At 35.6% G+C, this 24375-nt stretch overlaps 2 protein-coding genes across 7 annotated transcripts; both read left to right on the forward strand.

Moving 5' to 3' along the window:
* The first annotated feature begins 2474 nt into the window (after positions 1–2474).
* LOC132640128 (ubiquitin C-terminal hydrolase 12-like) lies at positions 2475–12114 on the forward strand. Of its 4 annotated transcripts, none has more exons than XM_060356584.1 (14): positions 2475–2722; positions 4584–4658; positions 4748–4867; positions 5250–5372; positions 6029–6106; positions 6232–6323; positions 6721–6829; positions 6908–6976; positions 7134–7244; positions 7674–7740; positions 8040–8172; positions 8267–8424; positions 11265–11428; positions 11766–12114. In XM_060356584.1, exons 1-13 carry the CDS (start codon positions 2687–2689, stop codon positions 11417–11419), a joined length of 1326 nt encoding a protein of 441 aa, XP_060212567.1. In that variant the 5' UTR covers positions 2475–2686; the 3' UTR covers positions 11420–11428; positions 11766–12114. The 4 variants fall into 4 exon arrangements, with proteins under 4 accessions (XP_060212567.1, XP_060212566.1, XP_060212568.1 ...); XM_060356583.1 differs by lacking the exon at positions 11766–12114 and adding an exon at positions 11580–11759 and having other exon boundaries at positions 4560–4658; XM_060356582.1 differs by having other exon boundaries at positions 2476–2722; positions 4560–4658.
* A 5110-nt stretch (positions 12115–17224) lies between these two features.
* On the forward strand, positions 17225–22640 carry LOC132640131 (ubiquitin C-terminal hydrolase 12-like). 3 transcript variants are annotated; one of them, XM_060356591.1, is made up of 10 exons: positions 17228–17402; positions 18389–18436; positions 18531–18602; positions 18782–18847; positions 19249–19314; positions 20926–21012; positions 21136–21252; positions 21390–21464; positions 21551–21704; positions 22306–22640. In XM_060356591.1, exons 1-9 carry the CDS (start codon positions 17373–17375, stop codon positions 21680–21682), a joined length of 693 nt encoding a protein of 230 aa, XP_060212574.1. In that variant the 5' UTR covers positions 17228–17372; the 3' UTR covers positions 21683–21704; positions 22306–22640. The 3 variants fall into 3 exon arrangements, with proteins under 3 accessions (XP_060212576.1, XP_060212574.1, XP_060212575.1); XM_060356592.1 differs by having other exon boundaries at positions 17233–17402; positions 21551–21638; XM_060356593.1 differs by lacking the exon at positions 18389–18436 and having other exon boundaries at positions 17225–17402.
* The last annotated feature ends 1735 nt before the right edge of the window (positions 22641–24375 follow it).

Below are 24375 nucleotides of genomic sequence, written 5' to 3' on the forward strand. Positions count from 1 at the left end.
GCCCTAAGATTTGAACTTCATGGTTATCAAGGAAACAAAGCATGGGGAAGAACATAAAGATTCCCACATGTGGATGGAAGTTCTACATACCTTAGTTGTTCCAAAACTTGAATTAAAGACTTGGATTTTGAAGAAGATTTCCTAAATCTTGATTCTTGAATCTTGAGATGGGTTTTCTTGAAAACCCTAGATTAGGAATGATTATTTCTTGTTTAGATTACAAGGATATATGTTAGAATTGAGTTGGAATAATTGGAATGGACTTACCTTGGTGTTCTTGATGTTGGAGGAGAGTAGGAGGTCGTTCTAGGGTTTGAGGGAATGAAAAATAATGACTTGAACTGATATAAACGAACATATAATGTTCTGGAAAATGCAGTTTACGTCCAGCACTGTGCTGGCCGTATTTTAAGTTTACGGGCCGTAAACTGCAGTACGGTCCGTATTCTGCCATATGGACTGCACTGCATCTCTTCAGTAAAATGACCATAACTCTTTGCACAGATGTCCGTTTGACCCCCGTAAGATACCGTTGGAAAGGTATTTCAATGTTCTACAACTTTCATCAAGGAAGTTTTCCCAAATTCCAAACAAGTTTTGAAATACGGGCCGTAAAGTACAATACGGTCCGTATTTAACCATATGACCTCAAAATGTCAAATTCCAGAATGTTCAGAAATTCTTGGTTTCAGTTTACGGGCACTGTTTATGGTCGTAAATTACAATACGACCACTGTTCATGGGCGTAAACCACCATATCACAACTTAACGGAAAATTTTCAATTCCCACATTCTTTATCTGATGTTCTAAGTCTAGGATCGTGGTCAAAACTTTCATTAAAGGTACGGGGTGTTACAATGTAATTCATTTATTAAATTTTAATGGACACGCAAAATCCGTTATGGAAAAGAAAAAGTGATTGGAGGGAGAAATAATTAGGGGTGAGTATTTGTTTTTCTTACTGGATCGATGACGATTTTTGTGAGCCAACTAAGGTTTCGGAGAGCCGCAGGAGGGCGATCGTACGATTAGTTTGGTTCGTACATAGCGGTCGTCTACAGTATTTGTGAAGTAGGCAGGTCAGCATGGACTAGGATAACAAATGCGTTTGTCATTAATCCGTTCAAATTTAGATGAGTTTGGCGAGTCCTGTTTTCATGTGCTACTTGTTCTACGGATGGTTTATCCAAATATCTCTTTATATGATACCGTTTGGACTTTATCCCTATTTTAAAAAAGTTGTACAAATATAGCCTCTAAGAACTTATCCTTTAGGATAACATTGGATTCATGGTTTAATGTTTGCTCATATGTTGCTTAACCTTACAAATAATACATTAGAATATAATTTAATGTACAAAACAAATCGTAATTTAATGTCTTCTCATAAGTTCTTAACTTGCTCAAAAATAATTTTTTAAAAGCTGATTTAAGTTTATAAATTATTAAAAAATATAAAAAAGAACTGCTAAGTAGGTGTTTGGCCGTAGGATTTGGGATTTGATTTTAAATCAGCATTTTTTTAATGAAATTTGCATAAAATTTTAACTTCAACTTCATATCATATCATGATTTCAAATCTCAAATTCTCTAAAAAAAATAGGATTTGAGATTCTAAATTGTGATTTTCAATTTTTTTAAATGTAAAACTTGACCCATAAATTTATATTTTGTAAAAAAAGATTCATAAGTAGGTAAATATATTTTTAAAATGTAAAACTTGACTCAAAATAATAATGCTGGTTCGTCTTCTTGGTCATCTGATCAGGAAATGCATGCTCTATGTGAAAAGATTGTCCGTACCACGTGGGAGAATTATATTGAAGAGTAGTTACACTAGAACTCATGTTCAATTTTTCTTTCTACTATCAATAGTTGTTGTATTTCTTTAGAATGACGTTCTGGTAGCGTATTAACTTTGTTATGAACGATCGTTTGCTTATTTAGTAAGATTGTATTAAAATTGAGAAAGTTTTGATAGTTTTCACAACTTGTAAGATTTTCATGTTATGCGGAAAAAAAAAAACTTAAAAAATTTTAATTGCACGCCCATACAAAACTTCAATTTAAAATCGATTTAGAGCTTGTTTGGATTAGCTTATTTTAAGCCAAAATAACTTTTAAGCACTTTTATAGTGTTTAAGTAAAATAAAAAAATATTTTTAATCATTTATTTTTACATTAAAATAATAAAAATAAATCAAAAGTAATAAGTTAGAATTTCTATCTTATAATATGTTAACGAGCTCTCAAACTCATGTCCAAACGAGGCATGTACAGCTGTTCAGGACAGGTGTTGAAAATGTCCATTTTCCCGCCCCCTCCCACTAAAAGTACTGAAGCAAATATAACAAAAAGGAAAAATTGTTGTGAAAGAACGTGAATGCCCTTTTGGCCATCACTGTAGCAACCCTTCTAGCCCAAGTTTCATTAGGCTATAAATAGTCATGTTCTGTAGAATAAAAAGATACGTATATCCCAAAAATAAAAAAAGTATACTCCTTGCTCTCTCTTAGTACGTAGTTTTATTTTACAATAAAAAAAGAAAACGTCTGTGGAAAATCAATTAAAATATAAACCTTTTCCTTGCACCACCTTTTCTTTCACTGCCTTTTCCTTGTCACACAAAGCACTACTCCAACTCAATAATTTTTCCGACGATCGTACGGTCACTATTCTCCAGCGATGTCTCTCATCACCCCTCCACCGATAGATCCTTTTGTAAAACTTCAACTCTCTTTAATTTTTACTCCGTTATCTCATTTGCTTTTACAGTTTTACTCTGCTTTGCGTTTTTTTTTTTTTTTTGTTTACAGCCTAAAATTTCTTTTAAAAATTATGTTATTACTGAACTTATTAGCTGTTTGCTGTGTGTATTCACTTCGTTTTTACAGTTTCTCTTTGCTTTGCGTATTTTTTTAGCTAACAGTTGCTTTTCTCGGTGTAGTTTTGTAAATAAATATGCTGAATATAGTCCGATGATAACACGGTGTGAAATTTACCTACAATTTCTTTTAAAAATGTGATTGTTACTGTTTCTGTGTGTATATTCACTTTGTTTTTACAGTTTCACTATGCTTTGCGTATTTTTTGCTTACAGTAGCTTTTCTCGCTGTAGTTTTGTAAATAAATGTGCTGAATATAGTCTGATGTGATCGCGGCGTGAAATTTACTTAAATTTTCTTCTAAAAACGAAGATCACTACTGAATTTATTAGCTTATTGGTTGTTGCTCTGTGTATTCACTTTTGTTTTACAGTTTTTCTCTGTTTTGTGTGTGTGTTTGTGTTTTTTTTTTTTTGTTGTTGTTGTTGTTGTTGTTGCTGCTGCTGCTGCTTACAGTAGCCTTTTGAAAATAAATGTGTTGAATATAGTCCGTTGTGTTGACTGTGTGAAGTTGACCTAAAATTTCTTTTCACAATGCGATTGTTATTTATTTTATTTTGCTGTGTGTATTCACTTCGTTCTAAAGCTTTGCGTATTTTCTGCTTACAGTAGCTTTTCTTGGTGTAGTTTTGAAAATACATGTGTTGAATATAGTCTGATGTGATTATGGTGTGAAGTTGACCTAAAATTTCTTTTTAAAATGCTTTTTTTACTGAATTTATTAGCGGTGTTTCTGTATGTATTCACCTTGTTTCTACACCCTTACTCGGTTTTGCGTATTTTTTGTTTTGTTTAAAGTAGTGTTTTTGGTGTAGTTTTGAAAAATATTGATTTTTTAAAATAGGGAGGCTGTTTCCGAGGGTCTATCGGAAACGTGCTCTCTACCTTTCACAAGGCAGGGTAAGGTCTACGTACTCCCCATCCTGGGTATGTTGTTGTTGTATAGCTGTTTAATTTAGTCCGCGGTGATTGTGGTGTGAAACTGACCTGAAATTTCTATAAATTGCCATACTGAGTGAATTTATTTGCTGTGTTGCTGTGTGAATGTCACAATGCAATTCTGAAAGGCCGTAACCGGCACTTAACGAGCACCTCTTAATAAGACTTTTGCAAACTATATAAATAACCGTCATCCTATATAAACATAATCTAAGTAGCAGAAGTCAAATTAATGAACGCTACAAACCCAACATCCTCATACTCAGTGTTTGGAGCATCTAAGACTATCCATCGGTAACGTAGTACTTCCAGCTGTCGGATTATGTCTGATCTTAGGCTGTCGGGACTTTGATGAATTCTAGTAGTTTGTATTTTGCCAACAAGGAAGGGGAACCTTGGAGCAACAGTGAAGTTGTCTCCTTGTGACCTATAGGTCATGGTTCGAGCCGTGGGAGCAGCCACTAATGCTTGCATTAGGGTAGGCTGTCTCCATCACTTGGGGTGCGGCCCTTCCCTGGACCTTGCTAAAGTGGGATGCTTTGTGCATCGGGCTGCCGTTTTGTACTTTGGCAACAATTCACTGTTCGAACTTATAAAATATTCAAACCCGTATATGCTTGTTTATATTTGTGAATGCGACAAGGGAAAAATTAAATGCTGTGTCGAAAAGGACATAGCCTAGTATCTTTTGGTGGGTTTCTACTCAATACTGCTGATTTTGTTTCTCATTCTAGGGAAAAATCAACCTCAATTTTCAGATAAGTCCGAAGAAAGAAGAAAAGAAACAAAAGGGAAAGGAGAAACAAGAGGCTTGTCTCTGCACAATGATCAAGGTCTCTTTCAATTTTTTGTCTTTATCCTTTCCTTCTGGTGTCTTTATACTTAGGAACCTTTTTACTGAAATTAGTCATTTCATTTTCAGGTAGCTCGTGATGAAGACCTCGGTGAACAAATCGGAAAGGAGATTTATTTTGATCTTGTGGACCATGATAAAGTGCGTACTTTTTGTATTCAGAAACAGATGCCATTCACTCAATTCAAGGTACATTTATCATTCTGTTGCATTTCGTTTTCTGACGAGCAGCTGTAAGTACTGCATGAGAATGAATTCAGTTTGCCCTTGTTTAATAAAGAGGCGTCATGTGAAATTTCCTGCTTCTACAACTGGAAATATGGAATGTAAACTTTCTTTACTTGTGTTTTATATTGAGTTAAAAGATAAAAATTCAAATTCTGAGCGCTAAAAAAAAAAGGAGGAGAATACAAACAATCATAAAAACCGAGAAAAAGGAGTTCTAACTGTTAGGTGGTGAGGGTTCACAAAATTATTTTGGCTCTCACAGCAGATGATATAAACATATGTAATTGGTCAATCAATGTAAGTCTTAAGTATGGCATGTGTCTGATGCCACATTTGTTTCCAGGAGGAAGTTGCTAAGGCATTTGGTATACCAGTGCAATTTCAACGTTACTGGCTATGGGCAAAACGCCAGAACCACACTTATCGGCCTGATCGCGCATTGACAGCTCAAGAGGAAATTCAAGCCGTAAGTTCTGTCTTGGCAAGCCTATCTTTCTGCAGTGTGCTCTTCGTCTGAGTTATGACTGCAGCTTTACTGGTGATATTCTTTGTATATTTCATGTTTGGCGTTCTGCACAAAATTTGTTCTCCTTGGCGTATCCATCACATGAAAGAAAAGAATGATCTTAGCATGATAATAATCTTGTAGTTGTGAAGCCATCCTGCATTACCAGTCATTCCTTATATGATCTAAGCCCTTTAAAGGAATTTATTCTATTTCTTCTTCAGCTCTGTGGGACTGTTTGACTCATTAATTTCTCGTGCTTGATGTGCACAAGTCCATTGCCCCCTGCCCAAAAAAAAAAAAAAAAAAGGACTAAGACTCCGCCCCCCTCTCCGAACATGATTTTCGATTGGAGGTATTGGGACCCCTCTGGTCCAGTTTCTTGAAGCGTGACAATTGTGGCTGGTATTGTGATCATTCTTGTTTTGGAATCTTTCTCTTTCTCTCTTTTTTTTTTTTTTTGGGGGGGGGGGGGGGGGGGGGGGATTACCGTGGTCTCCAGGCCAGCTTGCGTGTCTTGGAATCTTTCTTCTGTAGTGCATGGCTTCTACTATCTGCTAAAGGATGGGAGTGCTTGATCAACTTGGTGTTAATGATCTTGCGTGATGTGCTTTCAGGTTGGTGAACTGAGAGAGGTTTCAAACAAATGGAACAATGATGAGCTAAACCTTTTTCTGGAAGTAGACCTATGCCTGGTAATGCATCATTTGCTTACTTGTCTTCCGTTTTGGTGATTAACTTGTTGCATGTTTTCTCTGTGAGGCTTTATTCTGCATGTTTTACTTTTGCATTTTATTTTTTATTTTGTGTATTCTTGCAGGATTTGCGACCTTTATCTCCACCAGGGAAGATGATCAAGGAAGAAATCCTTCTATTTTTCAAACTTTATGACCCTCTGAAAGAGAAGATAAGGTATTACATTTACTTCTCAATCGCTGGAATTACTTTCACTAAAGTAGTGATTTTCATGTTTGATTTTGGAATTTCCTCGTTTATTTTGAGTAAATACGATTGCATGAAAATGTGTTTTGTACTTTTACTTGATCTAGCTGTTTAAATCAGACATAGTAGAGAATTGAATGTGATACTGTAGTTAGCATGAGTGTATACAAAAAGGGGGGGAAAAGTCTTGGTGAAAACTTGGACTTGACGAGCCATGATATTGATAGGGTTAATTCTCCATTTAATGAATTTAAAACTTGAACTGCTGTTTAAGTTCAACTGCTTGGGGGGGCCGCATATATGAGGAACCATGATACGGATGAGGTTTTTTGGGTCTTTCTCTGTTTAATTTCCTTTTTGTTGTCAGGTATGTTGGACGGCTTTTTGTAAAAGGAAGTGGCAAGCCGCTGGAGATATTAACCAAGCTGAATGAGTTGGCTGGCTTTTCGCCTGATGAAGAAATTGAACTCTTTGAGGTTAGTTTTCCTTCTCTTGCTACCAATTTCTTAACTCTTAGCATATGGTATGTGATTTTCAGGTTTTGTTATTGACAGGAAATAAAATTTGAACCCAATGTGATGTGTGAACAGATTGACAGTATGCTGAGTTTTCGTGACTGCCAGGTATATGCAATCAATTGCCACTTTGCCAGTTGACACTTAGGGTTTTTATGCACTTGCGGGGTGTATTTCAATTTCTTTGAATAGTTTCCTTTTTGTTTCTTCTGCGGGGTTTATTAGCACTGAAATTTTCTTATGCGATATTCCTCTGGCTTTGCAGCTAGAAGATGGGGATATAATTTGCTTTCAGAAATCCCTTCGAAATCAATGCGGTGAACAATATCGCTTTCCTGTGGTTCCTTCATTCTTGAAGTACGTGCACAATCGCCAGGTATATGCGGCACACTTTATAGGAAGAGAGTAACAGAAGTGGAGTTAGATTAGAAAAATGGGGAAGAAAGGGAAAGTCGTCGTAATTGAAGAAGTACCCGTTGGAAATTACTTATTGTCGTACTTCTTTTCTTTCTTTCTTTCTTTTTTTTTTTTTTTGGTGGATTTATTGTTGCTGAATTTAATCTGTTCTATTGCTCCAAGAATTCACTTTCTTTACAGTTTAATTTTGTTTTTGCGTGTTTTTTGTTCAAAGCTGCTTTGCTGGGTGGAGTTCATTGATATTTTGGATGAATATGTGCTGAGTTTAATAATTTGATGCTTCTGCGGTGTATGCTTTACCTAATATCTCTCTCTAAATGTGAAAGATTAATCAAAATTGTCCAGCTTTGTTGGATCGAATTTTCATACTTTGCTTTGTTTTTGGCAGCCAGAAGAACACAAAATTATTGTTCCTACTTCTGATTTTCCTACTAAGGAACCTCAGACGATCGAAGGTATCTCACCTACTTTTACACACACACTTATATAGAATAATACGTATAGACGTCTTATTTATTATTTGACATCACTTTTCTTAAACCACTTGTGGAATATATGTGAATGGCTGCTCATCTTTACATTGATTGAATTCTAGCATCTGTATTAGAATGAAATCGACCTGGATCGAGCCAAATATGAAGAGGATTCATATAACCTACCCCAACAAGTTTGGGATTGATGCTTTTGATTGTTTGACTGATATCATATTATTTCTCCGTCTTTCAAAATAATTGCATGCTTTATTTTTTGGCAGTTGCACCAGTGGACACAGCACGCACGGTGGATGATCCAGTGTCACTCTGCTTTACATGGACTATCAACAATTTTTCAATGTTGAAGGTGAAGAAGTTGTACTCTGATGTTTTTTATGTTGGAGGATATAAATGGTAATTTTTTTCAACATCCCATTTTTAGTGTATTGCGACAAATTTAATGGGGATATGATGTTGATGTTGTAATACGGTGCATTGTGTCTGGCAGGAGGATACTATTATTCCCGAAAGGGAACAATACAGACCATTTATCAGTGTACTTAGGTGTGGCAGATGCTGCAAAATTGCCTGACGGGTGGAGTGTATATGTTCAATTTAGCTTAGTTGTTCTCAATCAAATTCGTAACAAGCTCCCAGAGAAAAAAGGTCAGAGTTCTCATTATTTGTATAAAAGATACGAATTTTGTGCTTGAGTTGAAGATGAGGGAAAATCTATTGGTTATCTAACTGCATATTTTAAGCCGTTTGAATAAGGCTTTGTTGTATTAGATCTTCTGATTTCCTCATTGTCAGCTGTGGAGAGTAGTCATCAAACTTTAAACTTTTCTGGATACCTTATTTCAGGTAGTATTCTGTGCGTGCTTTGATTTTTCATTTCACCCTTAAGGAATTAATAAGTGAACTTCCAGCCATGTATAATAGTTTGGACACTATGTGATTTAGGTTTCATTTGGCTGTTAATTTCAAGTAGTACTCCAACACTGGCAGCAAAGCCAACTCATTTAAGGAGGAATTTGTAAATGATGCAGAGTCCATACTTGCCTCTTAGAATCCCTATCAGATTGGAAGGAATCTGTCTTTTGCTTTTTTACTCTCCTGTAATTACTTCAGCACCCTTTTAGTGCTGCTTTTATTAAAAAAAGGTACAACAATGATGTAGGCTCATGAAATATATCATTGCTTTGTGATTCTGCCAACATGGTTCAATATGGTGATGCTAATTCCCCATGAGTTTCTTTTGTTTGTTTTTGCTGAAAGACTTATGGTTTCACCAGTGTTGTGAAAGGCGAGCGCCATCTCGCCAAAGGCGAGAGGCGTGGCTCTGCCGCCTTTTAGGGCTGTGGCGAGCTCACCTTCAAAAGGCGAGCCAAAGGCGCGCCGAGGCGAGGCACCACTTGTGGCGAGGCGACAGTGGGTATTTAAAAAAAAAAAGCAATTTGAAGTTGAACACTTAAATGAAAATAACTGCTAGGGTTTTTTTGCCTCTCTCTCCTTCAAGCTTTTCAGGTACGCTCTCTTTCTCCTTCTTCTTCTTCTTCTTCTTCTTCTTCTTCAGTTCTTCTTTCTTCCTCCTCTGTTTTCTTCTTCTGCTTCTTCTTCTGTTCTTCTTTTTTTTTCTGGCGACTCCTCTGTTTTCGGCGACTTCTGCAATTTTTTTTTCCTCCTATTCTCTTCTTCTTTTTCTACTCTGTTTTTTTCTTTTTCTATTTTCTCCTCTGTTTTTTTTTCTCAACTGCCAGTGAGGCAGTGACTGTATTTTCTCCTCTGTTTTTTCTGTTCAATAATTATTGAGTCATTGACTCATTCAAGTTCTAAACTTTTAGAATCTACTTTTAATTTTTTGGTATTTATTGGCGCCGCACTTCAAAAAGCCGAGCGCCTTAAGGCGAGGCAGGCCCTTGTCGCCTTTTGTCGCTGCGCGCCGTCCAAAACACTGGGTTTCACCTTTATCATTAGTTTCTTCAGTTGTAGTATTTCTAAAGGCCTCTTTAATACTGGCATATCTAATTGATTCTGGAAATATATGTTCACTAAATGATCTTTTCTTCTACTGTGTGGGTGTTGACCAAGGCCTACTGTACTAGTCATTTTTTCATGATAACTTAAATAATTTTATTAATGTGGGAAAGACTCACGTTCACATGACGTATACCAATAAGTAGAGAACCTACAAAATAGTATGTTCCTAGAAATGTCAGTCAATCTTCTATACACAAGAACTTTATGGGTGCACCAAAAGCTTACGAAGAATAAGAGGCTAATCCTCAAATGTTCAAATTCATTTTTTAACCCATCGAAGGCACGGTACCGATCATATGTAGGGTTTTTATAGACAATATCTTCTAATGTATTTATAAGTATTTTTTTTCTCCTTCAAGAGATGTGATGGTCCCTTGTGTTCGAGTGTATATCTAAAATTGCCCTTTAAATGTACCACTGAGCATATTTAGTCCTTAAGTTTATCAAAGTGGATTTGTCTTTAACTTAAATCATGACACTGTTAGTTTACTTTAACTGGAAATCTCACTGTGCACCTAGGAGCCATTGTGAAGCTGTGAAATGCCATAGAGACAGAATTCATGCTCAGCTTTCTACTCATTAATCCATAAGGAATAATATTCCATGTACTTGAATTAACATAATGCCCTCGTTTCTAGCAAATGGAGAAGACAGCTATACTATGATCACGTGCTGTTGAACTTGTTAAAACTCTGAAAGGAAGAGCAACACAAATCAGTAAAGAGTTGGATATCCTTAGACATTCATGAAGTAAAACTTTGAGTAGTTAAATGAAAAAGAACACAAATGCTCCGCAAGTAGCAGGGGGGATAATTTTGCTCTCCAAGGTTTCTGTTTGCTGCGGTGGTCGGCCCGAATTATCGTAAGAGCTGTGTCGGCGTTTAAGGACCTGAAGCTACCCACTATGGATATGCTGATATAACTAGTTTGGGCTGCAAAATTAAGGTTGTTTTCTTCTTTGTCCTAGCGGTACAGATATGCTCAGGATATATCTAAAGGGTGATTTTAGACATACCTTCAAACATAAGTTCCATAAGGGATCATTTATCCATTTATGCTATTTTCTCTATTTTCTTAGGAGTTCATTTTTTTTTCAAATGGCTAAAGCTTTTCAGCTGTAATTATCAGCTCTGTGGCCACAGTTGTGTAGAATTTTCCATGTTATCTCAAGGAGTCATTTTATCTTGGCTTACTAGGCTAAGCAGCTATTATCTATAGTCTTTCACTAGAATAGCAAGCTTCTGTGTTACTGTTACTTTTTATGTATAGGCTTCTCTGTAAGAGGCAACTCTTGCATTTCAGCTATTATCTTCTCTTTAGTATATGCTGAATTCTTTTCTTGATAAGCTAGTGACCTTGCTATGTTACGTTTCTCCCATTTGAGGCTCTGAATTTTTGTCAGAGTACTGTGATCTGATTAGCAGAAGTGCTGACTGTTTTGTTTAATGTTATTATCACTATGGCAGATACTAAACATCAGTTTAATGCAAGTGAGGCTGACTGGGGCTACACATCATTCATGCCTCTTACTGAACTAAATGATCCCGGAAGAGGTTATCTTGTGGATGATAAAGTCACAGTTGAAGCTTATATTGTCATGCCTAAAGTCATTGATTGCTGAAAGTTTTAAGTAAGGATCTATGCATCACCAATGTAGAGATATTCATTTCTCCACTAAACAGTTACTAATTAACTGAATTCACTGTCATTGCATAGTAGCTATACAGACAAGCTACTATTGAATTCATAAGGATCACACCACTTTTTTTCTCCTCATCCAGTGTCTGGTACTCGCATCGGGCCCCAACTAATACGGATTCGTGTCGCATAAGACTCATTAAATGGGAAAACGCTTTCTATCCGGGTGTTTTCCATACCCAAGACTCGAATGCGAGACTTCCGGTTAAGGATGGACTTGTGGGAGTAAGATCGCATTACTTATCATCATCCATTTTACTTGAATGCAGGTCACTAATAGATAGGCTAGGAGTACCATTGCTCGGGCATAGTTATCGGGAGCAGAATGGGGTAGCGGACTTGCTTGCGAAGGAAGAGCTTGAAAACAACTTATTTGATTTTGTGTATATGCTAGTTCCTCCCGTGTCTGCTATGGAAGCTTTGTTAGCTGAAGCAAACAAATTAGCACCACTTTTGTTAGGTAGTTATCGGATAATCCTACTACTTCAGTTTTTGACTCTGCTTCGTATGAACTATTGGTATTTGGTCCACAGTGACCGCTTATTTTGTTATGATGCATATATTGATATATACTACCCCAAAAAAAAAAAAATTAATACAATATCAGTTGTAAATAAACTGTTGAAGTACTTAGACAAGCCTTTATGAGCACTGGGATCTTCTGCAAGCATTTCCCTTACTAATTAGTCCCAAGTCTTTTATCTCATGCCAAAGTATACGACTATCATTTTTTTTAGAAGTTTAAATGAAAATGAAAAAGCTTGTTTAACCAATGGTAGTTTGTCATTATGTTGGTAATAGTATAATAAATTATAGTTGAAAGTTGATTATAATTTTTTTTGTGGTGAGGTGTGAACATCTCGTTTTATTTAAAGAAATTTAAGATCACTTTAATAAGTTATAATAATTGGCCAATTAATAATACTCTGTTTGTCCATTCTCGATATAATTGTCCAATAACATCAAGCGTTTAAACAAACTCTAGACAAATTATTAATTTCAATACATAAACCTCTTTCCTTTTCTTTTAAAATCTACTCCATCCGGTCCAAAATAATTTAGATTTTAGACTTGGCACATGAATTAAGGAATTTAATTACTTCTAAAAATTAAGAGGTGTACTAACTAATAATAATAAACTTACTAATCTTCTGGTCTAATCCTTGACCTTCATGCCTCCTATTTAGGGTCATGTATTTAGGAAGTTCAGATTGTATCATGTTCTGTCTAATTACCTTTCTTCAGTTCCTTCGGCCTACCCAACCTCTCCTAACTCTCATAATAGCCAAATTCTCACACCTCCTAACTGCCGCATCCACACACCCAGGGGCGAAGCTAGCCCTTCATGCATGGGTTCGGGCGAACCTAATAGCTTTCGTCTGAATCATATGTTTGTATTAAACTTTTTATCAAATATGTATAGATTATTAATTTAAAACTCGGTAACTTTAAAAAATTAAAACCCCAAACTCACAAGCTTCAAATCCTGGCTCCGTCCCTACACACACCTTCTCTTCACATGCCTGAACCATCTCACTCTCGCTTCCCTCATCTTGTTCGCCACAAGAGCTACTTCAACCTTACCCCGTATTAGGGGTGGGCGTTCGGTTCTTGGATTTGATTTTATCAAATTTCGGTTTAGTTATTTTGGTTTTTTGAAGGTGGACACCAAGCACCTTAACCCCCTTGCCTAGTGATTTTGTTGTGAGTATAGATGCAAAACAAAGGGCGGCCGAAATGTTGAAAATTCATGCTAAGGTAAAGGAGAACATTGCCAAGATCAACACCAAGGTAGCAAAGAGGCAAAACCGTGGAAGAAAGAAGATAGAATTCCAACCCAAATTCCAACCCAATGATTGGGTTTGGATCCATTTTCGAAAGGAAAGATTTCCTCAATTGAGGAAGGGCAAGTTGAGTCCAAGAGGAGATGGTCCCTTCAAAGTCCTTGAGAAGATCAATGATAATGCCTACAAGATCGACTTACCAAGTGAGTATAATGTTCACAATAGTTTCAATGTAAGTGATCTTACTTCTTGTGTTGTATGTGATCCTTTAGATTCGAGGACGAATCTTCTCCAAGAAAGGGAGGATGATATGACCCCACCTAGTTCACGGCCATTCACTAGGAGCCAAGTGAAGGAGCTCCAAGACCTTCAAGCTCTATTCATGAAGAAGGAAGCATTTGAGGAACTAGAAGAGCAGATCTCAAGAGTCTACAACGTTTAGAAGGTAGCTTGGGAAGATTTGGAGAAGACATCTCAAAGTGGATAAAAGTGCAAGAGAGACATTTTTGCAAACTGTGGGCGTTTCATGCAAATCTCGACCAAAAATGCAATTCAAGGTCAAGAGTACAATTGGAGGCCACATTTGCAAAATTCGCAGAATTGTCCTTCTTTTGGGGTGGTCTTTAAATTTTGCCCCTCATATTTGAAATTTTTAAGTTTTGCCCTTCGGCTAAACCCCATGGGTTCCAGGTTCGAACCCCCACACGGTCAAAAATTTTAAAAAAAATCGCAAGGCAGAGTTTAAATTCGCTATGCCCCCACCGGCATACACTTGTGAAGGAATTACCAAAGTTATGCTGGACCCGACATACTTATGCCTTATGGGCAGACTTGGCATAAGTATGCCGGGTCCGGCATAACTTTGATAATTCCTTCACAAGTTTATGCCGGATCCGGCATAAAATTTGCCCATTAAAAGTATTCCCCCAATGGCATAAACTTGTTAAGGAATTACCAAACTTATGCCGGTCCCGGCATACTTATGCCTTATGGGCAGACTTGGCATAAGTATACTGGGTCCAGCATAACTTTGGTAATTCCTTCACAAGTTTATGCCTGATCCGGCATAAAAGTTTGCCCATTAAAAGTATGCCTCCACCGGATGAGGGTACGTTGGAAGAATTTCATTGTCCTCCTTCCAATATTATTACAGAACTAAAAGGCTTCATGGTAAAAATTTTGTGCGTGGCCTCTTCCACTCATCGTCATGCAAATGCTGTCAACAATTATCATAGTGTTAATACTCATGAAAAACTAGGCTTAGATATAATGGAACAAAATCACGACAACTACTCTTTTCTAACACTACCCCATAATATATTAACAAGAGCAGTTATAATATATCCAATACAGGAAATGTAGCAAAAAAAGTCTTTAGGCCACATTGACACAAAAACCACTTGAATTTTAATAGAGCATTTTGATATCACTAAAAATCTGTAAAAAGTTGACATGAGATCTCAAAGTTATGCCGGATCCGGCATAAACTTATGAAGGAATTATCAAAGTTATGCCGGACCCGGCATACTTATGCCAAGTCTGCCCATAAGGCATGAGTATGTCAGGTCCGGCATAACTTTGGTAATTTCTTCATAAGTTTATGCCGGGTCCGGCATACACGCGACCCAAACCTTGCCTTGCGGTTTTCTTTTTTAATTTATGCTTGAGCGGAGGTTCGAACTCAGAACCTTATGATTTCTGCGTGAACGCTCAGTGTTGCAATGCGAAGGGCAAAAATTAAAGACCAGCAATATGAGGGGCATAATTTAAAGACCACAAATATGAGGGGCAAAATTTAAAGACCACCCCAAAAGAAGGGCAATCCGCGCAAAAAAAATGATTTTTAGTCATCTAGATGGTTGGAGACCCATGTTGGGGACAATTTTGCAAAGAGCCACTTTTGAGCCTTTGTTGTAAAGCCCTAGACTATAAATAGGGGACTAGTCTCATTTTCATTTCTTTAGCTTGAATATTGATGAATTGAGTGAATTAGATTGTTAAGTAGATTTTAGTTAATATAGATTGTTTGGTTTAATTAACTAAGTGTGATTTCTTAGTTGTGCCTTGAATTACTTTCCATTGAATTTGCCCAGGACCGCTCATTTGTGGATTCAAATTGGGTCAATTCTTGAAATTCAAATTGCTTAGGTTTTTAGGATTTTGATTCCAATTGAAAGGGGTTGGGTTTCATATACCCAACCTTGTTCATAGAATCCATGCTAATGGTCGGGTATTTATCCATCTATCCTTCTCCCATTTCCAATCTTCATCCATTTTTATTTTTTTTGTTTTGATTTTTCCTTGTTCTTCAACTTTTCTAGAGTTTCCTAGGTTGGTTTTTATCAACAGTTCATTGTTACTTGTAAATTAAAATTAAATTTTCACTTTTAATTATCCACATTAGCACATCAAGAAAAAAAAAATATTTCTTGTTTTACCCTTAATATTAACTACTCATTTTCCAATTGAAACTGCACACCAATTAATATGATAATTATGGTAAAGTATGTAATTCATTTATTAAATTTTAAGGGACACGCAAAATCCGTTATGGACAAGAAAAAGTGAACGGAGGGAGAAATAATTAGGGGTGAGTATTTTGTTTCTTAAGGGATCGACGACGAGTTTTGTGAGCCAACTAGTGTTTCGCAGAGCCATTGGAGGGCGAAGGTACGATTAGTTTGGTTCGTACGAAGCGGTCATCTACGACATTGGTTAAGTAGGCAGGTCAGCATGGACTAGGATAACAAATGTGTTTGTCATTAATCCGTTCAAATTTAGATGAGTTGGGCTAATTTTTTTGCGGATGGTTTATCCAAATATCTCTTTATATGATACTGTTTGGACTTTATCCTTATTTTTAAAAGTTGTACAAATATAACCTCTAAGAAATTATGCTTTTGGATAACATTAGATCCATGGCTTAATGTTTGCTCATATGTTACTCAAACTTACAAATAATACATAATACATTAGAATATAATTTAATGTACAAAACAATCGTAATTTAATGTTTTCTCATAAATTTTTAACTTGCTCAAAAACAATTTTTTAAAAGCTAATTTAAGTTTATAAATTATTAAAAAACATAAAAAACAACTGCTAAGTACGCGTTTCACCACATGATTTGGGAGTCTGATTTCATATTTTGATTTCAAATCAACGTTTTTGCTTAACGAAATTTGCATAAAAAACTTCATATCATATCATGATTTCAAATCTCAAATTCTTCAAAAAGTAGGATTTGAGATTTCAAATTGTGATTTTAAATTTTTTTTAAATGTAAAACTTGACCCATAATTTATATTTTGTCAAAAAAGATTCATTAGTTGGTAGATATATTTTTTATATATAAAACTTGACTCAAAATAACCATTGGCTGAGCCGGATTTGCGATAAGAGGGTTCAAAATATAAAAAACTAAACACACGAAGAAGCCCAAGGGGGTTCAACATCTATCATCATAAAAACTAATTTTAACCATGTATAAATAGTATAATTTTCCGCCGATGAACCCCTTTAGCTGTATGTGGCTCCGCCCCTTAAAATAACAATGTTGGTTCGTCTTGTTGGTCAAAATGCATGCTGAACGTGAAGAGATTGTCTGTATCACGTGGAAGGATTATATTTAAATAGTAGTTACACTATAACTCATGTTCAATTTTACTTTTACTATCAACATATATTGTACTTCTTTAGAATGACGTTCTGGTAGCATATTAACTTTATTATGAAATATGATTTGCTCATTTAATAAGATTTTATTAGAATTAAATTTTTTTTTTTAATAATTTTCACAATTTGTGATGTTTTCATATTTATCACAAAAAATACAACTTAAAAAATTATAATTATATGCTCAAACAAAACTTCAAATTAAAATGGACTTGATTTCAATTCATGTCCTAGCCTAAATAGCTGTCTGGGACTGGAGGCGAAAATACTTAAGCAAATATAACAAAAAGGACAAACAAAACAAAACAAGAAAACGCCTTGTGGAAAATCAATTTAAATTGAAACCTTTTCCTTCACTGCCTTTTCCTTGTCACACAAGCACTACTCCGACGATCGTACGGTCACTATTCTCCGGCGATGTCTCTCATCACTCCTCCACCGATAGATGTAAATAATCTTCATCTTCATCTCTCTTTAGTTTTTACTCTGTTATTTCATTTGCTTTTACAGTTTTACTCTGCTTTGCGTTTTTTTTTTTTTTTTGTTTACAGTAGCTTTCCTCGGTGTAGTTTTGAAAATATATGTTCTGATGTGATTGCGTTGTGCAGTTGACCTAAAATTTCTTATAAAAATGTGATTTTTTGTGTGTATTCATTTTGTTTTTTACAGTTTCACTCTGTTTTGCATATTTTTTGCTTACAGTAGCTTGTCTCGGTGTAGTTTTGAAAATATATGTGCTGAATATAGTCTGCTGTGATTGCGGTGTGAAGTTGACCTAAAATTTCTTATAAAAACGCCATTGTGTTGTGCAGTTTGACTTAAATTTTTTTGTTAAAAATGTGATTGTTGTATTTATCACTTCGTTTTTACAGTTTCAATCAGTTTGCATATATTTTGTGTATTCTCGTTGTAGTTGTGAAAATACATGTGTTGAATGTAGTCCGCTGTGATTCTGTGTGAAGTTGACCTAAAATTTCTCATAAAAATGGGATTTTTTGTGTGTATTCATTTTGTTTTTTACAGTTTCACTCTGTTTTGCATATTTTTTGCTTACAGTAGCTTTTCTCGGTGTAACCCTGAGGGGTTGGCCTGGTGGCAATTGAGTTGAGCCTTGGCGTGCTCCCTTTCAAGGTCTCAAGTTCGAAACCCGCTGGGTGCAAACAATTTCTGAGGGCCATCGGACTGGGGAAACCCTGAATTACCCATGGTGCACTTGCGGGAAACTCCTTGCCGAGGGCCTGTGCACCCCCGGGATTAGTCGGGGCTCAAAGAGACTCGGACACCCGGCGCTAATCAAAAAAAAAAAAAAAGTAGCTTTTCTCGGTGTAGTTTTGAAAATATATGTGCTGAATATAGTGCTGTGATTGTGGTGCGAAGTTGACCTCAAATTTGTTTAAAAAATGTGATTATTGTATGTATTCACTTTGCTGCAGGGAATAAAAACTCTCAAAGTTTCTTTTTATCGTGCTAGCGAAGATGAAGTGAGTGCTGAAAGGCGTTCTTTATGATTTGATGATGCATTTCTTTCTCACCTCTCTGTAATATAAATATAATCTTGGGACTTACCATTTTCAGGTGACTATCCATTTTATCACATTGCCAAAACAAAGTACCGTAGGAGATGTTCTTAATGACCTGAAAACGAAGGTACTTTGGTGTTTTCTTGTGGTTTAGAACTGGATTTCTTTGAACTTTCTCCCCCTCTCTACACATAAGTAAAAAGTCTATAAAACATGTCGCAGGAACTAGGAGAGATGGGAAAAACTGACCTTTTCTCTTCTCTAGAAAGAGAATCACTCATCTTATCTCTTGTTGTTATGGTGCAGGTTGAATTGTCCAGGCTGGATGCTGAACTAAGATTGCTGGAAGTTTTTTACCACAAGATATTTAAGGTACTATGATGTCGTGTAACTTCCTTTACACTGTGGTTTGGGTCTGCTGAGATGCTTCTTGCTTCTCTGTACTCAATCAGCCCAGTGGTTGTAAATTTAATCTCTTTCACTTATTTCTTTTCTTTTTTTTTTCCTAATGGACACTGTTATATGGTGCTGAAGGCAGTAGAGGATAACCAACAAATATTAGTTTAAAGAAAAGAAGAATATTAGACACGTGTCTTTATTTATGTATGTTATTGAACAATAATGTAGCTATACGTCTGTTTGTGTGTCATTAAATTGTGGATATATGTTTTGTCGAAGGAGGGTAAGAAATTCATTAAAGGACATGATATAACTGTGTTTTCCAGTGTGCTCCTTGGTAGCATTTGTAACCTTGCATCCATATTTTACTGCAGATTTTTCCCCTTGATGAAAGGATTGAGAACATTAATGATCAATACTGGACGTTACGTGCAGAGGAGGTACGTTTTGATATCTGATGTTTGCTTCCTTAGTTTATTCACAAGAGCAGGGTAGGATTTTACCTTTGGGCAATGGATCTTTATGAATGTCACTCATTTCACTGTTTTTTCTTTATTCATTTCGAGCTTCAATCTTCGTGATTGTTGCTGTCTTTCCCTGCTTGTCCATCTAGCATATTGCATTGAGACGTGACATATTTAATGTTTGGTCATTTGAATATTTGGTATCTTCTTTACCTCTCTTTGTTTACATCCGTCATAGTGTTATGATGTTGTTGATATACCATTAGTATGTTTTATTATCTACAATCCGTGTTTTCTTTTATGAGATAAAAGTTTATTAATAAAGTACCAAGATGGTGGCATCTAAAGAACTATGAAACCACCTACTATCCTTTCCCTTCCAACAAATCCAGAAAGTCCATATACTGATTCAGATTCACTAAGGGACTACTTTTACGCCAGTAATACAGATTATGGAGACAAAATTGATTCTAGATATGTGGTTTCTATGCCCATCAAAGAAAGCATTGTTCTTCTATAGCCATAAAGTCCATAAGATGGACAATATAATGGTTCTCCATATCTGCTTCAGCCTTCTAGGTACCTTTGAGCTTGATTATCTTCCAATAAACCTTTTATTCACTGAGGCATCACACAAGAAATGCTACAGATGTTCAAAAATAATTCCCAGCATTGTCTAGATACACTACTATGGAAGAAAAGATGATTCACTGTTTCCTGGTCTTCTTCACACGGATAACATCTATTACCAGTGGTGGATGTAGAGCACAAGCACTGGGTTCATCTGAACCCAATGTTTTTGAAACGGTGTGTATACATATATAATATATGAAAAATTACTAAAAATGTTAACAAATACTCCCTCCATCCCAATTTATGTGGCACTGTTTGACAAGGCACAATGTTTAAGAAAGAAAGACTTTTTAAATGTGGTCCGAAACAAACTTTAGACATTTCTGTGACTATAAAATTCTTTGTTAAGGGTAAAAGGGAAATTTTAAAGTTGTTTCTAATTACAGAAAGGTGACATTCTTTTTGGGACGGACTTAAAAGGAAAATGTGTCACATAAACTGGGACAGAGAGTGTTAGATTTTGAACCTATAATTTCAAAAGAGCAATGGGCTCAGTTGTAAGAAGCTAAAGATTGACCCATCAAATTACAATCCTGGATCTTCCTTTATATGTTACATAAAGTGAAGCCTCTTTTCTGCAAGCTTTCTCGAGTCAAACAAGCCTCCCAAGTTTCTGTCCACCCAAAGCATGCTACCTTACCTTGAACATTTGTCTTCCAAATCATCTTCCAAGGCCAATTAGCACCCCAGTGAACTAACTTCTTTATCAACATGTTATTACAATTTTAACAGAACTTTTTTTTATCGCCACTAACTTCTCAGATCAGTGAATCCACCTTACTTTGATCAATTGTGACTGATTTTAACTGCTGAGATAATTGACCGAAATCCTCTACCTCCCAATCATAAAAATCTCTTTGTTCTATTTGCCACCCCGATTTGAGTATAAACTTGTAGTAGTCGTAGCATAGATTTTATTGACGTTGCATTACTGACACGCTTTTTGCATTACAGATTCCTGAAGAGGAGAAAAACCTGGATCCTCATAGTCACTTAATTCATGTTTATCATTTTATGACGGACACAGCTCAAAATCAAGCAGTAAGTACATGTGTAAAATTATTGTTGCAATAATTGTTTATTTCTGGGTAGGTTCTTCCTCGAATTATTTGTTTTTGGTTCCTCTCTCTTCTTTTTTTTTTAACTCCTTTCTCTTAAGTTTAGCAAGTACAGAACTTTGGTGAGCCCTTTTTCCTGGTTATTCATGAGGGTGAGACATGGACTGAAGTTAAAGCTCACATTCAGGGAAAATTGCAGGTTTCAGATGAGGAGTTTTCCGAGGTGTTTGGTCGTCCTGCCTTTGCATTTGTCATATTTTACCGGGAATTGTCATCTTGAAAATTTATGAGTCATTTTTTGGGTAAAGTTTATAATTGTGCTCTCCAGAGCCTCTGACATGTGGTACTTTTGCTTTGCAGTGGAAATTTGCATTTGTATCCCTGGGTCGTCCCCAGTACCTCCAGGACTCGGATATTGTGTACAACCTTTTTGACGTATGTGGTGCTTCCTTTCCATCTTTGTCGATGCATAGTTCTCCTCATATGTGTTTGGGTATCCTAATTTTCTAATTGGTTTCCAGAGAAGGGGTGTGTATGGTGCTTGGGAGCAGTACCTTGGATTAGAGCACAGTGACAATGCTCCAAATGATCATGCTGCCAAGTCCAACGGTATGCACTATGCTTATGCGCGAGTTGTCACAGCATATCTATGAGAAACCTTCTGAAATTTTTTAGGTGTGTAGAACTGTGACGGAGCATGAATTTTGACAATATTGTGGAAAGAAAATTGCGCTTGGCTGGGGGAAATACAGAAGCCAATTATTCCAGTTTCCTAACTTTTCATGGGGTGAAGAAACAAAACTTTTGAGGGTTTCTTTTGTTTTATGGTGTGCGGTTGAGCAAGGGTTCGAGCCATGGAAACTGCCACTAATGCTTGCATTAGGATAGGTTGTCTAGATCACATCCCTTGGTGTGTGGCCCTTTCTCGGACCATGCTAATGCAGGATGCGTTGTGCACGGGGCTGCCCTTTATTGCATAGTAGCTATATAGACAGGCTACTATGCAATCATAAAGATCACACCACTTCTTTTCTTTTTTTTTTCTTTTTTTTCTTTTTTTTCTTTCAATTTTTTCTTTTTTGTTTATCATCCGGTATCCTGTACTCGCATCGGGCTCGCAACTAATCCGGATTCACCTCATAAGATTATTAAAGGGCGCAACGCTTCCTATTAGGATGTTTTCCATACATAGGGATCGCATCAGAGACCTCTAGTTAAGGATAGATCCTTAGTAGTAAGATCACATTGCTTATTAATCCATTTTACTTGAATACAGGTCATTTATAGATTGGCTGGGGCCTAGGAGGACCACTGCTCAGGCATAGTTATTGGGAGCAGAATAAAGTAGTGGACTTGCTTGCGAAGAGCTTGAAAACAATTTTTTATTCTATAAGACTAGGTGGGTGGTGCCCGTGCACACGGGCGACTGTGCTACTCATTGTTTGTGTTGTATGCACAGCTATACAAGAAAATATTCCCATACTCATTTCAAGTGTATTGTCACACTGATTAAATGTACACAAAAATAACACTTGATACTACTTTCATGCATTGAGAGACAAAACTATACCAAATATCTAATAGATAATAAATATCCACTTTTGAGTGTAAGGACTATTTCAAAGCTTCTGTATCAGATATCTTTTTTCTTCAAGCTTCAGTAGATCATCTTTCACCCTGCCTCAGCCACTTTGACCTTTTTCGATTTCAAGAAACACAAGGCTGGAGGAAATATAAGAGCCTCTGTCAAGAAAGATGACAAAAAATTAACAGTGAAAATGTAAGCGTTCACAATATGTCTTTCCCAAGCAACACGTAGGCCATAGCTGCCTACATCACATTTTCGCAGATGTTTGGTACTTTTTTACTTTCTTCTTGCTCTCCAGCTGTACCTTTCTTTAGAAATCATAAATTTCATAGATAATAATTTAAACTAAGTGGTCAAAGCTCATTCAAGAGGTTTTCTTTTAAGAAGCCAATTGTGTTTATAGCATTATCAGCCAAGTCTAGAAATTCAAGTAGTTGTATAATGCGGCAAACTGTAATACACACTGGTAACAGGTAAATATCGAGATCATGGAAAGCCAGATAAAAGAAAGGCTTACAATTTGATCTGCTATGTTTTCAACTGCATTAAGTGCTTCTTTAACAGACTGTCTTTGTTGGAGTTGAAACACAACCTGCAAGAGAAAAGGACCAAAATCATACATTATGTTTGGGTTTGGATCAAAATCATACATATTCTTTCACATGGAGCACTAATAGTACATTATGTTTGCATAAGTGGTGCACTTTTAGTCAAAATCCCAAATATTTTTTTAGAAATTTAACGGAAATGAACAAAAATGCCCCTGAACTTTTAGAAAAGGTATAAAAATACCCGTTATTTATCTATTTTGCTAAAACTACCCCTCAATTCAACTTTTTGGCTCATTTATTCCCCTTGACTAACGGACAACACTAATTTTTTAAAAAATAAATAAATAAATTGCACATGACATTTTATTACTGAAAAATTGATTTATTTTTTAAAAAAGAAATCTGAAAAATTGTTATTTGTAGAATAAGGAAAAATAATTTTTCAACATCCGTTTCTTAAAAAAAAACAAATGTAGTAAGCCTTTTATATATATATAAAAAAAAAAAAACAGAATTGGATTTTCATTAAAACATGTGGAATTTTTTAAAATTTGGAAAACTTTTTTTAAAGGGTGGAAACCCCATTTTTTTTAGAAAATTCAATTTTAAAATCTGAAAAACTGATTGTTTTTTTAAGTAAAATGTGCAAAACTAATACTCCATAATTTTCTTCTAGATTTAAAAAAAGATGGTTTTCTGTTTTTTTAAACAAAGTTTTTCCATAAAAAAAATTAATTTTTTCAGATTTTTATAAAAATCCAGTTTTTCACATTTTGAAAAGAAAAAAAATGAGTGTTGTCCGTTAGTCAAGGTTTTACTCGTTAAAAAAAAATTCCAAATTTAAAAAAATTCCACATGTTTTAATGAAAATCCAATTATGTTTTTTTTTATATATATAAAAGGCTTACTACATTTGTTTTTTTAAAGAAACGGGTGTTAAAAATTTATTTTTTCTTATTCTACAAATAACGATTTTTCAGATTTCTTTTTAAAATAATAAATCAATTTTTCAGTAATAAAATGTCATGTGCAATTTATTTTTAGTTTTTAAAAAAATAGTGTTGTCCGTTAGTCAAAGGGAATAAATGAGCCAAAAAGTTGAATTGAGGGGTAGTTTTAGCAAAATAGATGAATAAAGGATATTTTTATACCTTTTCTAAAAGTTCAGGGGCATTTTTGTTCTTTTCCGTTAAATTTCTAAAAAAAT

The sequence above is a fragment of the Lycium barbarum genome, chromosome 5, assembly GCF_019175385.1.
Source record: "Lycium barbarum isolate Lr01 chromosome 5, ASM1917538v2, whole genome shotgun sequence".
In the NCBI taxonomy this organism is placed as follows: domain Eukaryota; kingdom Viridiplantae; phylum Streptophyta; class Magnoliopsida; order Solanales; family Solanaceae; genus Lycium; species Lycium barbarum.

Excerpts from the sequence above, each read along its gene's own strand:
- LOC132640128 (XM_060356583.1), top strand. The coding sequence starts at position 2,687 with ATGTCTCTCATCACCCCTCCACCGATAGATCCTTTT. Across the intron at positions 6,977-7,133 it reads TGAGTTTTCGTGACTGCCAG|CTAGAAGATGGGGATATAAT; the intron begins GTATATGCAATC and ends CTGGCTTTGCAG. Across the intron at positions 8,173-8,266 it reads TATGTTGGAGGATATAAATG|GAGGATACTATTATTCCCGA; the intron begins GTAATTTTTTTC and ends TGTGTCTGGCAG.
- LOC132640131 (XM_060356591.1), top strand. The coding sequence starts at position 17,373 with ATGTCTCTCATCACTCCTCCACCGATAGAT. Across the intron at positions 19,315-20,925 it reads GGACGTTACGTGCAGAGGAG|ATTCCTGAAGAGGAGAAAAA; the intron begins GTACGTTTTGAT and ends TTTGCATTACAG. Across the intron at positions 21,253-21,389 it reads CAGATGAGGAGTTTTCCGAG|TGGAAATTTGCATTTGTATC; the intron begins GTGTTTGGTCGT and ends TTTGCTTTGCAG.